General features: G+C 31.7%; 1 protein-coding gene across 1 annotated transcript; it reads right to left on the bottom strand.

Moving 5' to 3' along the window:
* Positions 1-11,887: 11,887 nt before the first annotated feature.
* On the bottom strand, positions 11,888-18,286 carry LOC136419254 (acyl-CoA Delta-9 desaturase). The gene is made up of 5 exons (XM_066405465.1): positions 18,082-18,286; positions 17,889-18,019; positions 14,212-14,417; positions 13,974-14,159; positions 11,888-12,297 (listed from the first exon to the last, which is right to left on the bottom strand). The coding sequence occupies exons 1-5, from the start codon at positions 18,215-18,217 to the stop codon at positions 11,985-11,987; spliced, it is 972 nt and encodes a 323-aa protein (XP_066261562.1). The 5' UTR covers positions 18,218-18,286; the 3' UTR covers positions 11,888-11,984.
* Between the last annotated feature and the right edge of the window lie 1,010 nt (positions 18,287-19,296).

Below are 19,296 nucleotides of genomic sequence, written 5' to 3'. Positions count from 1 at the left end.
TTTAGTTTAAAAAATCTAATAGATTCATAAAGAAAAACGCACAACACATTGAATTTTGCTTTATTTTTTAAATTGAATTCGGTACTATTTCATTTCGACTCAGACCCAAGCCAACTTAAAAAATAAAGCAAAATTTAATTATATAATTCTGTATAGTTCCTTCACTTAATGATAAGTTAGCAGCTTCAAACGGCGATTAAAAAAAAACACGTTCAAAAAACAGAAATGCAGATAAAATTGCTATTCGTTGACATCATAGGGAGAATATTCCAATTTAATTGTTTTAAGACGGAAGCGTGGGGGTGAGAGGGTGAATAGCAACTTATTTATTTATGGGTCAAAAGATGGCTCCCAAAAAATAAAAATTTCCTTGGTTTTCAAAATTTTTCATATTACAATAGTTTTTGAGATTTTTAGGGTGTACAATTTTTTAAAAATCACCTTGTATACATTTTTAGCAATTTTTTCAAGCGTTAGTGGAAGCTACATATAAGACGTGGCATTAATTTACTTTTACAGGTTTGTGAGTATTTCACATTTCCTCAAACCACATATACAGGATACTACAAAAAAGTATGCTAACCCATTAATCATAGTGAATAAAATAAATATGATATATGAAAAGAAACCAAACGAATTTAATATAATTTTGATAATAACACAATTTTTGAGTGTTTTTTTAATTATATCGACTGTTGTTCTGCAATAAGACTAGTTTTTTTTTATGAAACTAATTCATAATCTTGGAAAAATGTCATACACATCAGAATACTAATTTAATAACATCTCCAAATCGAAGATCTTATCTAAATTTACTAAGAAATTACTCAAAATAAATAGTTTTTTTAAAATTTAGTTTGGAAGTTATTGGGAAAGGAAAGGAATTGGGAAGTTAAAGGGTATTTACCTCCTCCTATCCTGGATCAATGGACAGTAATTTCTGATTTTCAATTTTTATAAAATGCTACAAAGTAAAATATATTTTGAAATGTATTTTAAGGGCAAAAAGGTGCTTTTCATGAACTTTGTACTGACTTTATGACCTGGAGAAGAAAATTCTGCAATTACTTACGAAAGTAGAGCAAACGCTAATAGTACTTGACAATGAAGCATTATTCATTAGTTAACTATTGCTGAATTAATTCATTGTTAGAACGTATATCTCTCACTATACACATATTGTTAAAATATATCGGTGTATTTGAATATTTACTATATTCCTACATTACATTCATACACATATTGACATATATATTTCCTTCTCCAATGATTAACAAAACAAAACCCGATTGACGCGATTGACGTTATACAGGGTGTCCCAGATAAGGATGAACAGCATGGGGATCTTGGAAACGGTAATAGATACAAAATGGTTTAAATTGGGAAAAAGTTGGGCAATTTAAAGCAAATTAATAATCTGTTTTTATATCGACGAAATTCCGAATGGTTACGAAGATATCCGGAAAAAAACGAATTTGGCGGTTTTCGTTTTTTGCAAATAACTCTTATACGGTTATAGTTAGAGGAATAAAAGTTTTACATTATTAAAGCACTTTTTTGAGAACTGTTTAGCAGTGTTGCCAGTTTTCTTGTTACATCCTTACTTTCGGAGAAAAATGAGTAAACTTTTGATTTTCATATGGGCGTGATATCAATTATTTATATTTTCAAAATCGTCATAAAATTCCCTTTTCAGCCATGCATTACATTTAATATTTTTCTCAGAAACTCTATGAGTTATAGCCATTAAAGCATTTTTTGATAAGTAGGCCATGATTTTGACTTATAGTAATGGTGCACATTAAATAAATGAATGCTGTAGAAACGTCAACATTATTTAAAAGTATAAATATATTACTGGTATCACCCTAAAATTAAAAAAATAATTGTTTCAAATTATGTATTTAATAACAACATTTAAGGTTTTACAACTTTTAAATAATGTTGACGTTTCCACAGCATTCATTTATTTAATGTGCACCATTACTATAAGTCAAAATCATGGCCTACTTATCAAAAAATGCTTTAATGGCTATAACTCATAGAGTTTCTGAGAAAAATATTAAATGTAATGCATGGCTGAAAAGGGAATTTTATGACGATTTTGAAAATATAAACAATTGATATCACGCCCATATGAAAATCAAAAGTTTACTCATTTTTCTCCGAAAGTAAGGATGTAACAAGAAAACTGGCAACACTGCTAAACAGTTCTCAAAAAAGTGCTTTAATAATGTAAAACTTTTATTCCTCTAACTATAACCGTATAAGAGTTATTTGCAAAAAACGAAAACCGCCAAATTCGTTTTTTTCCGGATATCTTCGTAACCATTCGGAATTTCGTCGATATAAAAACAGATTATTAATTTGCTTTAAATTGCCTAACTTTTTCCCAATTTAAACCATTTTGTATCTATTACCGTTTCCGAGATCCCCATGCTGTTCATCCTTATCTGGGACACCCTGTATAAACATGTACACGTTATAAGCATTCTTCGAATGAAAATTAGAAATTATATTTTTTTTAATGATCAATGAGCTGTAACGAAGAATTAAGGCATTAAATTTTAATAGCACTTAGCATGGTTTATTTATAATTATTTTGTGAAGCATTGCTTTAAGAGACTAGTGAAAAGAATTTGATCGTTTTATGTGAGTAATTTTTTATTTATTAATTTAATTAAAATTAAGACCTTTTTTAAAGTAATTTTAGCATTTTCTTGATAGAAATTAAAAAAACACGTTGTCTTTCCCTTTTATTGTTTCTAGGCTACACCTTCTAGGCATATATCTGTATGTACAATACTTACCATGTACCGAGGTATGCCTGATGAAGATAATGAGTGTGAAGCTGAGATTGAACATTTATGAGAGATTCTGATAAGTGAATTACATAGTGTCTATCAGTGACCTACAGGGTGATCCGTTTTATTTTGCACCTCTTCTTAAATTCTTTCCTTCTACTTTTCGAATAAAATGCAAAATACAAAAGTTGTATGGACTTATCTAAAAGATTAAAGCAATCTATTTAAATAGCTACAGAGTTTCACATAAAAACGTGGCAAATCAAACTTTTGTTTTCTAATGGAATACCCTTTATATTATTTTACATAATTTCACGGCTTTCTCAGGGTATAAAAAAACAAAAGCTTGGCCTTCCACTTTTTTATGAGTCAACATGTAGCTACCCAAATAGATTACTTTAATCCTTTAGATGAATCCGTACAACTTTTGTTTTTTACATTTTATTCTAAAAGTAAAAGAAAAGGATGTAAGGGGGAGAGGGGTGCAAAATAAAACAGATCACCCTGTACTATGTAATTCGCTTATCAGAATATAATGTATGAAAATAATAAATATTCAAATACTCCAATACATGTTTGCAATACAGGTATAATGACCGATATGGTACACTGTAAAAATGCATTAATTAGACAATACTTACCTAATGTATTCCTTCATTAATAAGTACTATTAGTGTCTAGTCTAGTTTTGTATATAGCAGCTAAACGTCCGTCCCAAGGTTATAAAATTATTATAACGACCGCGAAGAAGCACCTTTTTACTTGTAAAATGCCATTTTAAAAATATTTTCTCATTTCCACACATTTTGATGAGTATTCAAATAATATTAACATTTAAATTCATTATTAAAAGAAAATTAATTCTATAAAGAAACAAGGGTTTCCCCAGGCTTATTTTATACATTCAGTTAGAAACCACAAAATAGGCATTTTTTAAAAATTCGTCAGATCCGTAAATAATAACCTATGAGATTTGTTTTTTTAGTTATTCTTATACTAATAAGATGCCATTACCTACCTGGAAAAAAGTTTTAATGGGACTCAAGAAAAGACATGCATTGCTAAACGGTGTCAGATGCAATGCGACGCGATCGGTTTTTGATAATTTGGAAATTCTTTCACTTGGCTGAAAATACAAAGATAGCTGCAATTGATATAGTATATTACAAATTGCGATCACTAATTGAAAAGCTGCAAAGAAAGTTTACTCAATTCTATGTGCCTGAGGAAAATCTCAATTACGATGAATCGATAATGAAATACTTTGGCAAGTACTCACGAAAGCAATTTTTTAAGGGAAAGCCGATTCGTTTTCTCCTTAAAGTCTGGTGTTTAAACGGAAAAAGTAGACATTTGATAAATTTTAATATGTATCAAGGGAAAGATCTGAAATTTAACGAAAAGTACACCTCAATCTTTGGGGCATGTGCTGCTCCTTTTGTAACCATGATGGACGAACTATCAAATGATAAAAAAATAATTGAATTATTCTCTGTTTTATGACAATTTGTTCATTAGCTTTCATTTACTTATCTATTTCAAAGAGAGAAGTTACGATGTGACAGGAACCATAGGAGATAATTGGACTTCCAAAAACTTTCCGATCATCTCGAAAGCCATGATGAAGAGTAAACGATCTGAAGCGACTTCTATTCTGGATAGAACGAATGGAATAATTCTTCTTTACTGATTAGATAATACCGTTGTAACAATACCGTCAACTAATAGCGGTGTGAATCGACAGTCCATAGTTAAGCGATATTCAAGAACCAAAAAATTCATTCAAGTGTCCCAACTTCGCCTAAACACCAATTATAACAACTTCATGGGCGAAACTGATTTGATGAACGAAAATATCAATCGTTTCCTCATAGGACTTCATTCAAAAAAATTGAATTGAGTTTTATTTACCTGGCTGTTAGACGCAACCATGTAAAATGCTTAGATTCTGAGTAAAAAGTTTGGAAATAAGGTCACCCAAATTTAGTTTAGAAGAGGAGTTGTAAAGGTGACAAAGTATAAAACTGCATCAAAACAAGGAGATAGGCCAGCAAGTTCTGCTTCCAGCAGATCATTTTGCAGAGTGTCTGATGATAACAGATTCGATGGCCAAGATCACTTATTAGTGCCTGTTTCGCAGAACAAAAAAAACGGTGTGCCGTTGAAAATTATAGCTTTTAATGCGTACACAATGTGTAAAATATGATGTTGGACTGCAAAAACTGTAATTTAGTTTTTCACAGAAATATAAAGGGTGTTTGTAAAAGGTCTTTACAATGCTCTACCACAGATTCTTCAGATCAAAACAAGACGATTTAACCATATTTACTCTAGTCCAAAAGTTGATCATAACAGAGATAGAGGGCATCAAAATTGAAAATTAAAAATAATTTCTTTTATCATATTTTCCATACTATGCAACATCAAAAAGTGAAAGTTAGTGTAGGAGAGTTTTTCAAGATGTCGAAATCATATTTGCTGACAAATTGCATTTATCAGATATAGGGCGCTACTTATGGCCCACAACATGTATTTAATTGATTGAAACTTTTTTGTCTCCTGGTATAAATGATCTTCGAATGCAGTATTGTATTTGGTCATCGTTTCTAAGTAAAAAAGGTATACCCTACTGAGCAGCCGTTTACGAGATAAATGTATTTGAGTAATTTAGGTGTAAGACTTTAGATTAAACAACTTATTTACTATAAAAAAGGTACTCTTGATAAGACTTTTAATAATTCGCAGTAGTTTTCCAAGAAAACTTAATTACAATAACATGAATACAAAGAAATAAAAATATCATAAAAACTGTTCAAAGTGTCCACCATAGTTGTATATATTTGCATATAAATTATATATATTGCACGTATATAAAGATTTATGCGTGGAAGAAAATTAAAATGTACTCTTTGCATAACTTCTTCATCGTTTCTAATAATATTTATTGCATCTTGAATACGTTGTCACAGTTGTTCTTCGTTATCGACAGTTGTCATGTAAACCCTGGACTTAAGATGTCCCCATAAAATATAATCCATAGGATTTAAGTCCGGAAAACGTGGTGGACATTTTACAGGGGCGTCATTACCTCTACCTATCCATTTACTTGGGTACTGCTGATTTAAATGAATTATAATATTTAGTGCAAAATATGGTGGAGCTCCATCGTGCATAAACCACATATCTCTTCGAAATTGTAAAGGTAAATCTTCTAACAAAGGCAAATAATTTTGTAGATGTTGCAAATAAATTTCCCCTTTTAATCTTTGTGGAAGAATGACAGGACCAACAATATTTACTAATTTTTTTACTTATTATTTCATTACTAATTATTCCAGCCCACGCATTGATTTTGAATTCATGTTGAAAATGTATTACCTTGATTGCATATAGATTTTACCTATATAAACGTGTTCATTATGAAAATTGGTTACCTCTTTTCTTATAAAACATGTCTCATCAGTAAACAAAATATTATTGGCAAAATTGAAATCTCCTTCTTTTTGCCTATTAAAAAGTCGACAAAAAAACAGGTGCATATTAGGAACATGTTGTCAGAAATCTTGAACTGATGTCTTATGGTAAGGATATAGCAACTCTTTTTTAAGTACTCCATGAACGACATCTTTGGATAATCCTATTTTCTTATCTAGTCGTCTGGTGGATATTTCTGGATCTTCTTCGACGCGTCCCAAAATTTCTTCTTTGACTTCAACAACCCTTACAAAATGATGCCTTCCTTAATCAATGGTTGAAGCAGCAAATAGGCCAGCCTCCCAAAAACATTTCTCCACAGCAGCAAAAGTTGGATGGCTTGATATACGACGATTCGGAAACCTATCGGTGTACACTCTAACACACTTGCGACTTCTTCCTTGGCAATACCCAAACACTAATACCATATCGGTAGATTTTTCATTGGTATATTGTGCGGCCATGATAAGTCTCGAAAATTTAATTTTCAAATAAATTAAAATTATTGACAATATTTTTATTTAGATGTAAGAAATGGACACCATCAATAAAACTTCTTCGTGTAAAAGCAAGTCGTTTACTTTAAATACCTGACAAATACATTTCTAAAAGTCATATTTTTATCTAAAGAATACTTGCTAAACTTCTTTGTGTTAATTTTTTTCTTCGACGTATAAATCTTTGTATACGTGCAACTAGTGGACACATTGAACAGTTTTTATGATATTGATATGATTTCTTTGCATTCATGTTATTGTAATTAAGTTTTCTTGTAAAACTACTACGAATTATTAAAAGTGTTATCAAGAGTACCTTTTTTATAGTAAATGCGTTGTTTAATCTAAAGTCTTACATCTAAATTACTCAAATACATTTATATCGCAAACGGCTGCTTCTAGCAACATCAGTAGGGTATACCTTTTTTACTTAGAAGCAATGATCAAATACAATACTGCATTCGAAAATCATTTATACCAGGAGATAAAAAAGTTTCAACCAATTAAAAACATGCTATGGGCCATAAGTAGCGCCCTATATCTGATAAATGCAATTTGTCAGCAAATATGATTTCGGCATCTTGAAAAACTCCCCTACACTAACTTTCAAGTTTTTATGTTCTACAATATGGAAAATATGATAAAAAAATATTGGTAATTTTCAATTTTGACGTCCTCTACCTTTGTTATTATCAACTTTTGGACTAGAGTAAATATAACTAAATCGTCTTATTTTAATCTGAAGAATATATGGTAGAGTGTTGTAAAAACCTTTTACAGACATCCTGTATTATGTTTTTATACAGGTTGTGTCGATAGGTGATAAAAATTTTAATGGGTGAATTCTGAACCAAATTTAAAACGAAAACTTCATATAAAGACATGGCCAAAAATGCTTCACATTCCATCTACAGGGCGTTAAAAACACTTTCTTTTTTTTTAATTACGTGTTTATTTTCGATCGAAACTTGCTGAAAATTTATACATATCATAAGCCAAGTGTTTTTTACAAACGAAAATTTTGGAACTTTAATTTCATATACGGGGTAATACGGATTGATAGGTTTTGAGCTCTCATTTATCTTTTTTTTTTCTGTTAATATTTTAATTCTTTTAGACAAATTTTTGAAATCCGCATTAAATTTTTTCACTTTTCAGTTTCTTGAAAAAATTCGCTTAAACTGATGGTTGAGGTAATATTCTGGATAAGCAACTGCTTCCTGCAGATGCAATTATTAATATCAATGTTAATAAACCAAGCTTAAACGAGAGCTTAACTTTATTTAATATGATAATATTTTAATTTTATAGCAGCTGCTGAAAATGACCCCCACCTACTAATGTAAAAAAAAATGTGATAAATGAGAGCTTTAGACCCATCAACCCGTATCACCCCGTATATGAGATCAAAGTTCGAAAGTTTTCGTTTGTAGAAAACATTCGGCTTATGATATACGGGGTGTCTCTAAAAGGTCTTTACAACGCTCTACCATAGGTAGTTGAGATCAAAATAAAACGATTTAACCACATTTGCTTTAGTCCAAAAGTTGATAATAACCGAGCTACAGGGTGGCAAAGTTGAAATGTAAAATTCAATTTTTAGCCATAATTATTAAATGGGAAGAGGAAAACTCGTGAAATTTTCTACAAGGGGGTTTTTCGGGATGAGAAATTCATATCTATAAACAAAATTTCGATAAATCGCAGAGGGCCCCACGTATACGCATTAGGTACTTGTTTAGGTCCTTCAAACTTTTTTGTTTTTAACGGTAAACCAGTTTTGGAGGAAAAAACGTATTTTTGCTTAAAAAAGGTATACCTTAATCAAGTCGCTAACTGCAATCATTTTCGAGAGAAACGCTTGTAAAGTAAATGGAAAGGAACGCAACCTTTTCCAGTCTCAGGTACCAACTATTGTTAGTTGCCAAGAAAATTAAATTATTATTATCAAACAATTATTATTGTTGTTGCAATCAAATTGATCTTCCCGAAAGTGAGAGAACATTTTTATAAGAGTTTTCATTTTATGCTTTTAAGTTAAGTGGTAAAAGTAAATTTTGATTATGGTATTATTTACATTATGGCGGTGCACTATAACAATGCAGAATACACGGATATGATATTGGTATTTGGATTCTGTCAAGGAAATGGTCGAGAATGTGTTCGAATTTACGCTGAAAGATTTCCTCACCGTAGAGTACCAAGTCATCCAACTTTTGCTGCTGTAGAAAGACGCCTTAGGGAGACTGGCCGCTTTGCACCTGAAACAGCAGATTATGCACGACCGCGTTTTTGTAAGAGTTCCTGAAGTTGAAGAACAAATCTTAGAGCGTGTGGAAGAAGACCCAGAACTAAGTACTAGGCAAATCGGGACAGAACTAGCACTTTCGAAAGATATCGTTCATCGAGTGCTTACAGAACAATTGCTATACCTATACCACAAAACACCAGTACAAGATCGTCTACCACAAGATTCGGAATCTCGCTTACGTTTCTACCAGTTTGTGATATTTCAAAGGGAAACTGATGTTAATTTTGGAAGAAATGTTTTGTTTTCTGACGAAGCTGGTTTCACAAGGGAGAGAATTACCAACTGCCACAACGAACATGTGTATGCGGACGAAAACCCACACGCAATCAAAACTGTGCATTTTCAAGAGGAATTTAGAATTAACGTTTGGGCTGGAATACTTGATAATTTTATTATTGACCCAGTTATTCTTCCTCAGCAATTGACAGAAGAAATTTATTCACAACATTTACAAAATACCTTACCAGGTTTGTTGGAAGATGTTCCTCTGCAACAAAGAGAAAGAATATGGTTTATGCATGATGGTGCTCTACTTCATTTCACATTAATTGTCAGGAATTATTTAAATCAGCAGTACCCAAATAAATGGATTGGCAGAGGTAATGACGCTCCCGTAAATTGGTCACCACTTTCCCCGGACTTAAATCCATTGGATTTCCTTTTGTGGGGACACCTTAAGTCCGTGGTGTACCGAACACCTGTTACTACTCAAGAAGAACTTTGGCAACGAATTCAAAATGCAGTAAATGATCTTCCGGGTAATGACGAAGTAATGCAAAGAATACAATTTAATTTTATTCGTCGCATTAATTTCTGTGTGCGTGTAAATGGTGGGCATTTTGAATAGTTACTTAAGTAATTTTTTAATGTTATTTTTAATATTAAAAAATAAAACTTTAGAAAATTACGTTTCTTTCCATTTACTTTACAAGCGTTTCTCTCGAAAATGATTGCAGTTAGCGACTTGATTAAGGTATACCTTTTTTAAGCAAAAATACCGCGCAAATACGTTTTTTCTTCCAAAACTAGTTTACCGTTAAAAACAAAAAAGTTTGAAGGACCTAAACAAGTACCTAATGCGTATACGTGGGGCCCTCTGCGATTTATCGAAATTTTGTTTGTAGATATGAATTCCTCATCCCGAAAAACCCCCTTGTAGAAAATTTCATGAGTTTTCCTCTTGCCATTTAATAATTATGGCTAAAAATTGAATTTTACATTTCAACTTTGCCACCCTGTAGCTCGGTTATTATTAACTTTTGGACTAAGGCAAATATGGTTAAATCGTTTTATTTTGATCTCAGCTACCTATGGTAGAGCGTTGTAAAGACCTTTTAGAGACACCCTGTATATAAATTTTCAGCAAGTTTCGATAGAAAATAAGCAAGTAATTTAAAAAAAAAATTAAAAAAATGTTTTTAACAACCTGTAGATTGAAGACAAAGCATTTTTGAATATGTCTTTACATGAACTTTTCATCTTCAATTTGACTCAGGAGTCACCTACTAAAATTTTTACCATCTATTCAAAAACATCCTGCAGAATATGTATATTACACTATATCGTTATACACAGATGCATTAAAAAATGTGTTCTATTTTCTTACATTCCGGTTCCAACTTTCGACGCTGCTACTAAATACTGGCGTTGCTATACGACAACAGACAATTACTAATAAAATATTCAATTTAAAGTATTTATTCACTTATTTAGTTATAGTTTATTCATAATGATACTATTTGATACCTAAAAATGGAGTTATTTTGATTAATCAAAAACTTTGTCTTTGATGGGTTAAGTGCACAATTAACAAATTTTACCAACCACTATATGACATCCGGCCTCACACCTCAACTATTAGAAGTAGAATTGGAACTTAGATAATAAATAATTTATCTAAATGCTGTAAAACATAACCAATGTTGTTTTAATGGTTCTGACCATTAGTGGAATCAGACTTTAGGACTAAATTGTCTAGTCTCTGAGAAGTTTTAATTAAAATTAAGTACATAGTACGTATCCCTGAGGGATATTATGTATTTATGCATTTTTCTTTGGTACAAATTGCTAACTAAAATTAAAAGCTGAAGGTTTTCCTTGTAGTTAAGCTGTCAATAGGCGTATCGACTATTTCGGTAATGATGTGTCATTATTATAATAATATACGAACTTTAACTTAAAATTTGACTAGAAGATAGTATGGTATTTCCAACATCGAGTATTACGTGTTGTTAATAGATTAGATAAAATAAATAATAGATTCTTATAGATAACTTGAGGGTTGTAGAACTTAAAAACTAGAACAACTCAAAAAGTTACAGCTAACTCGTCCTGCTCATAAATCAGAATGGAAAATAAACTCAGAATGTAGACAAATAGATCATGACATTTTCACATAGCATAGATATAAAAGCAACAAAAAAAGTGGTCTCAAAAAAAGGTCGCAAAGATTTTTTGTATCTTCAAGAATTCATTTATTACCTCTACCAGCTGCCCCCTGTATTTAAAACGATTGTGTGTTATCTCTATTCGCCACATGCTCCCTTATATTTTTCGAGCTCTATAAACAAAAACCCCCGCATTCGTCGATATTTTACCACACGTCTTCTAAAGTATTTCTTTCTTCAGGTTTTCCTTTGATATTTTGGAAATTATAGCTTTTTTAATCTTGCGGAAGAATATTGTTGAAAACAAATTTTACCCCCATTTTCTTGTTATTTTCGACACTCCACTCATTCAGTTCGAATTATGAACTTTCTGTATTATAGGAATAATGGGCCTAAGGTAAAAAAACATCGAACTATTCTAAGAAAATCAGCAATGTTTTTAAATAGCGATCATTTGTACAACCATGTAGCTATCATCATTACCATGTGCTAATAATAATAAAACAAACCACTAACAACATAGTTTAGGTACCACTTGACTAACAGTCTTCACTTTATCGATATCTTCATATTCAGCAAGACACTTATCAATATTAATATTCTCAGAAATAGATTTGGCAAGGGCAGCTCGGACACTACTGTTATCTAAAGTCTTCAAATCTGAGGCATAACCCAGAGCCTCGCACACTTTTATGAATTTGGTAATACAATCGGTTCCATATTTTCCAAATTCGCTGGTTTGGCAGTCCCATGGGGCTAAGTAGTGATAGGAGATCCAGTAGGTTTTTGTGATAAGGAAGACCAAATTAGTGTCCGCTGGGTATCTAGTGAAAACCGAAAAAGTATGTTTATTATACTGGATGTAAATAAAAAATAGGTATAGGTATGCTGTATCTCAAAATCTAGAAACACAGTTACGAGAGTTTTTCAAAAAATTGTCTCTTTAAGAACACCTTACAACGGGCGAAATATTAAAATTAAAACATCACATTTTATTTTGCGTTGTTCAGAACCACCTGCTATCTGCAGCTGCCAACCTAAACTAACTCAGATTAACCTGCTACTCACAGAAATTAAAGAGCATCATTTGATAGATATAAAGCAATAAGGATTCATTCAGAAGCATCGTGCACAAACTTGTTACACAAAAAAAGCTAAAATACCTTGGAGTATGGTTTGGGGACGGTATCAGTTTTGTCGAATTTATACGGAAAATCGCAAAGAAAGTGGGTAAAGTGGTTAAGGCGCTATCTGGGATCATGCCTGGATGTTGTAAGAGGAAAACCTTGGTACTGGCGGCTTACTCAGTTATGTTGTCTGCGGTACTATTATGGTGGGAAATAATGGTTTATGGTTTGTGGTCATTATGGTGAGAAAGTATGATGCACCGGTAGAACGAAGAAACCGCACACTGGTGATAAGATGGGCATAGAATGATAGCTATGGACTTGATGCTGGTTCTAGCTAAGATCTCACTAGTTAGGCTAAGAATAGAGAAGAGGAGGTTGATATGGGAAAATGGGAAGAAGAGTTAGATAGATGCCAGGGAGAGAATGTTCAAAGAATGGGAAAAAATATGGGAGGAATGCGAGAGATGAACAAAAGTTTTAGTGCCAAGCTTAAATGAATGATATAAAGTAGAATGGATACTGTACAATTATAGACTGACACAGATATTTACAGGACATGGAGCTTTTGATAAATATTTGAATCGAGTAAACGTTGAAAGCGAAAGTCTCTGCTGGTTCTGCCAGGAGAGAGTTGAAGCAGTCCAGAGCATACTTTGTTGGTGCGTCCCGAATGGAAAGTGAAGCAAGATAAAGCAATCGTGAATGGATTGATACTAGAGCGTGAAACAATAGAGAAAAAACTGACGGAGAATGACAGGAAATGGACGGAGTTCAAAACTACATATAATGAAGGACATTATGGGAAGGAAAGCCATGGAAGAAAGGAAGAAGAAAGGGAATAAAAGTAGTGTGTACTTTGTGGTGCCTCGGAATAATACTGACAAGGCAGTTCCGGAATCGGGTAGAAGAGAGAGGATGGTTTAGCGGAAAGGAGAAGATACATCAAATCAAATTCCACATTACTTGCTGTTAACATTGGGCCATATGCAGCGGGTACATCAACAGCCGGGTATTTTTTAAAGATTTTCATTTCCTCAGGCACCAAAAAAGATTAGTTCACATTAGTTCAGTTTAGGTTTAAAATAATTGTGTATTTATACCTAGTTTGTTGAAAAAAAATTGTATTTTATCAAGATATTTTTAGAAATGGTAAGTAATTATGCAATTATATAGCAGGTTCTTGTTCATTTCCATTTCTTTTAGAATTAGAGAAATATACTAAAATATATTAAAAACCTTTAGCAGATAGTAAAGACTATACATCAAGATAATGGCCGAAGTCCTAGACAACACCCGAAGAAAATCCTGCAACGCACTTTTTCAGCATCCACTGTATTCTGAATTACCCCGTATATATGTAAATATCTTACTTTTCTCCAGGTTTTAAGTCCCATATGGTTATAGCACTATGAATCAACGAAGTGAAGTGAAGAGTCAACACATATCTTAACCAACCAATTACCATAAACGACGTTACAATGTATTCTCCCCAGTATTCACATGGAGCATTTATTGGTAGAAGAAGTACCAGCAGGACATATAGAAAAATGCTCCACCTTTAAATAATAATAATAAGTAAACAGAAAAGTAACAGAAAAGATCACTTACTTTTTCTGGAACATTACCAATTTATCGTTTTCTAGATCTGAGACATCTAATTCTTTAATGGCTTCGATTTGGGCGGGACTCAAGTCCTTCATTAAGCTAACGAAATGAGAGTAGAAAAACCCGTTCTTATTGTTATATGGGTCCAAGTCGGTTTTGAAGTGTTTATGGTGCAGTCGGTGCCAAACAACCCAGTCGTAAATGGTGCCCTAGAAAAAAGCAATTAGTGATCTTGTTTGATGCTGAGAGTGAAATACTAAATTTGTGGTAGGTTACATTAAAAAAAGAAAGTATTTCGGGGCGGACGCAGGTTGAGGGTTAGAAAATTTCCAACGGAAATGATAGATGAAAAACGTCACTTTGAACACTTTTTCGAATTTTGTTCGATTCCAAATTACAAAAAATACAATTTTAGTATTACGCTATGAAATTCAAATGATCAAAGTTACATGGCAATTTTTTAGGATTTTCAGATCTACTTTAAAGTATTTTGTAGATGTAGCTACCTATAAGCCTTATTGTTAGTAATACTAATTATTTTATATATTCGAACGTTTCTAGGCAATAGTTTTATTTAGTAGCCACTTTATCAATAAATTCCACATTATTAAATTAAGACTATCCCTATGACGGTGGTTGCCGCATTAAAAACGATAAAAACTGAATTAAAAAATTCGACATTTTCTCAATTTTTACTTTGAACCAAATAATAAAGATGATGTTAATTCTAATAATACAAATGCGACATTTGATGCTAAATACAAGTATAATACAAAATTTGGAGTAAACTTGTTCACAAAAACATATAGCACATCCATCTTAAACAAAAACGTTAAAAATAAATAAATTATTTACGGTTTCAAATGTGTTCAAATATACAGGGTGTTTCATTTAAAGTAAGACAAGCAATTATCTCAAAAACTAATTTTCAAATCAAACAATGTTTCGAATAAACACTGTTTGTTGTCAAGGGGGAGATCTAATGCACATAACAACATTTTTATTCAAGGTTATTTGGAGAGCATTTCCAGGGCAGCTACATTTTTTAAATTGGAACATCCAATTTTTTTTAGATTTTTGAAGACATTAGAAAAATAAGAAACTTTTGCTAAGAAAGATTTTTTGTAAAACTTTTTTGTACGATAATATTAATAAACATTAAAGTAAGTCATTTAAAATTAAATATGCTTTAAATTGTAAAAAATAATTAATAATTTATTGAAAATAAAATACAAGATCTTATAAATCAAATGAATTGTCAACCCATCAAATGTTCAAAATGTTGACCTTCCACATCGAGACATTTTTGAATTTTTATTGTAAATGAAACAAAGTATATATTTCCATTCATATCTTGAAACACAAAATAAATAAACACAATTTATTTTTTAACCCGTATTCATATTTATAAACACAAATATCTGATACTTCTTTGAAGTTTTCAAATAAAGTTGATACTTCAAGTAATTTCATCGTTAGATTTTTGTGAAAAATTTCGAACCAAAATTAAAATGGTACGCTTTTCTAAAGAAGAGAAAATTCAAATGGTGTTAGGTTACCGTGAAAGCCATCAAAACGTTCATGAAGCTCGTAAACTTTACGTGCAAAGGTTCCCTGATCAAAGATTATCTAGCCGTACAACTTTTTATTGGATAATTAATAAATTTCTTGAAAATAGTCATGTGGAGGAGAATAAAAAAACCGGGCGAGAATGGTTACCAATGAAAATAATCATGTGGCAATTTTGTAATTGGGTAAAGGAAAAATTAAAATTAATTGAGAATTTTTTCTTCAATATGCTTTTTTCGGTTGAACCCTCGTTCATCAATCATGGTCAAGTAAATTGATATAATATGCACTATTGCTCCCTTGAAAATCCTCACGGGATACGAGATGTGAAACGTCAAAGACCTTGGTCCGTTAATGCCTGGTGCGGTATTGTCGGTAATAAAATAATAGGACTATATTTTATTGAAGACAATTTAAATGGGGATAAATATCGGACCTTTCTTTTAAATGATCTACCGGTTTTGTTGAAAGAACTTAGTCTTGAGCAACGAGTTGCGTTATAATATCAGCATGATGGATATCCAGTTCATTTTTCTCGTGTGGCAAGAAGATTCTTGCACGAGAACTTCCCGGAAAAATGGATCGGACGTAATAGTCTGGTGAACTGGCCACTCAGATCACCCAACTTAACACCATTAGACTTTTTTCTTTGGGACTATTTTTAAAAAAAGCGTACGTTCAAGTTCCAACGACTTCGGACAATGTGAAAAACCGCACCAGAACAGCTTGTGAATTAATCACAGAAGAAATGTTACGAACGAATGCTTGGAAACATTACGAGATCGTCTACTATGAGACTTCAAAAATGTTTCGATGTGGAAGGTCAACATTTTGAACATTTGATGGATTGATGATTAATTTGGCTTGTAAGAAGATTTTGTTATGTTTTATTTTTAATAAATTATTAATTATTTTTTACAATTTAAAGCATTTTTCATTTTAAATGATTTACTTTAATTTTTGTTAATATCACCGTAAAAAGAGGTTTTAGAAAAAAACTTTCTTAGCAAAAATTTCTTATTTTTTTAAGTTCTTCAAAAATCTAAATAAAATTGAATGTTCCATTTTAAAAAATTTAGCTGCCTTTGAAATGCTCTCCAAATGACCTTGAATAAAAATTTTATTATGCGCGTTAGGTTTTCCCCTTGACAACAATGTTTATTCCAAACATTTTTTGATTTGAAAATGAGTTTTTGAAATAATTGCTTGTCTCACTTGAAATGAAACACCTTGTATACCGGCATTGAAATAGGTGCAGAAAATATTTTTATCTTTACCAGTTTTCAAGATATAACTTTACAAAAAATTACCACTTTTAAAATCTTGAAAGCAGCCAATTCAGAACTACTTGAGTTGGGTTTACATTCATCTCTAAAGCCCATCTAATGGCTGAGTTTCTATAATCTAAGAATTGAAAAAATGTTTACTATCTACTTAGTTTCTCTTGCGTTGAAACTAAGCAACCCTGTAATAAACAAAATCCTTAATTCTACGCGTTGAGCTTGTAAGTATTTTATCCACGTATAAGTCTAAATCCAAATTGGAAATAAGTGTAAATCTGACTTTTAAAACGTCCCCTGAATTATTTATCAGATAAATGGGAAATCCGTTAATATGCAACGAAATAACAATGCAAAATAATTAAGAACGTAGATCACTTGGGAATAATAACATGTATGCCCAACAGAACACTGGAATAACATGTGACGTTTCACAACAGATGAAACGTGAGAATTATACAGAGCGTCCTAAAAACGAAAAAAAATCATCGGAATGTGCTTGATGTTAATTAGTTCCAAGCTAACTAAAACACTCTGTGTAGGTATTAAATAAAGTAATATGGGGTGTTACGTATATAAAGATCTTTATTCTGTGGTCAGTTTTAATGATTATATGGAGAATGATAAATTGAATGACGCCATAACATACTTTTGAAATACTACCGCTATTGTTTTTTTAGGGTGAAGGAGGAAGAGGAGGATACCAGATAATTTTTTTTAAAATGTTTTTGCTAAAGGTATAGAATCATTGATAACTAAATTAGCATATATGAAACTGAATATTCTCAAATTTCAAAGAAAATTCACTAATGGAATGAATGTTATACTCACATGTCCCACTAATGTTTGACAAATCATGAGAAATATTTTTAATCCTGAGGATGCTTTATAGGAACGATGGGCCCATAATCTGTGAGCCCCTGCAAACTGGCCTATCACTCCAAGCGCGATTAAGAGAATGGCTAAATATCATACATTTTTTGTTATAGCTTTGATTATTTTTATTTTAACAAAAAGTACTTACCGAAGAAGAACGTTCGGTACATACATCCATATCTAATTAGATATCCAATAGTGAATATGCCAGAGGAATTAAGTTGCAACTGGAAGAGAACCTTCATCCAATTGATTTCCCGTTTTTTCGACAGGGGCTGATCCATTTTCTTCGATTTGGTGCGTTTAACTGAATGTACCTAGGCTTAACTACAGCTTCGGTTTCACTGTCGCCTAACAGAAAACGCAATTATCCATGACTTAACACAATTAAGTGTATAATTAAGTTTAAAGCGTATTGTATTAAAAATTATTGAAAATAATGCAAATCGCAGCCATTCACTGTTCTAATTACCAAATACCACGAATCAAAATGTATGAATACCGGGTGTAACATTTAACTTGAAACACTGCAATATCTCGAATAATAAGTGCTCTATGAAAAAAATGTGTATTATGAAAGTTTAATTATTCCGCGGCGAAAATACATTGATACTAAAATTAGTGTCCCTTTGCCCCTCCTTGTGGGGGATAAGAAGTAACTTTAATTTCTTAAACAGCATCCCCTACTTTTTATTGCAGATTCGAATTCTACGGAAAAAGACACGTAAAATTTGTCTAGAACATTTTTTTCGATTCACGACAGATGGCGTTGTAATCAACGAAATTTAATTTTCCTTTCGCTTATGATTTACTGAAATATTTGATGAAATCTACTTTAAAAAAATTTTATTCTCACGCGTTGTTGGTGATAAATAAAAAGAACACATTTTTATTTGTTTAAATTTTTTATTTAAACGTATAAAAAGGAAATAGCTTAAAGAAACAACTAATTTTACTCACTTAGATTTATCTCGGTATTATATAGGGTGCAACTTAAGTGATATCATTAGTTTTAAGGAGTAATTCCTTGTCATACTTTATGAAAAAATGTTCATATAAACATGTGTCTTAACTTGCATCATTTTCGAGACACAAGGTGTCAAAGGTTAATTAAAAAATCGATTTTTTATTAATTATTCAAAAAGCTAGCGCCGATTTTGGTGAAACTTGTCATGTTTGTTACCATTAATAAGAGGCTACGTTTGATGTTATTACATTTTAAATAACAATTCCAGTGGCGTCGCAAATGATTGTCTGATTGATATTTATGGTGTGATTATTATACACCGTTTTTTCTGAATTTGATATTTGTATCAGATTAAACAATTAAAAATAAAACTTTCTTGTCCTTTGTCTTTTTTTG

Source organism: Euwallacea similis, chromosome 2 (genome assembly GCF_039881205.1).
Source record: "Euwallacea similis isolate ESF13 chromosome 2, ESF131.1, whole genome shotgun sequence".
Classification (NCBI taxonomy): Eukaryota; Metazoa; Arthropoda; class Insecta; order Coleoptera; family Curculionidae; genus Euwallacea; species Euwallacea similis.
Note: the sequence above shows the minus strand (reverse complement) of the source record. Positions and strands in the feature narration are given on the sequence as shown.

Bases quoted from the DNA above. Each gene is read 5' to 3' on its own strand.
- LOC136419254 (XM_066405465.1), bottom strand. From the start codon at position 18,217: ATGGATCAGCCCCTGTCGAAAAAACGGGAAATCAATTGGATGAAGGTT. The intron at 14,418-17,888 runs GTGAGTATAACA...GCTTTTTTCTAG, and splicing joins GTCAAACATTAGTGGGACAT to GGCACCATTTACGACTGGGT. The intron at 14,160-14,211 runs GTAAGTGATCTT...TATTATTTAAAG, and splicing joins TTGGTAATGTTCCAGAAAAA to GTGGAGCATTTTTCTATATG.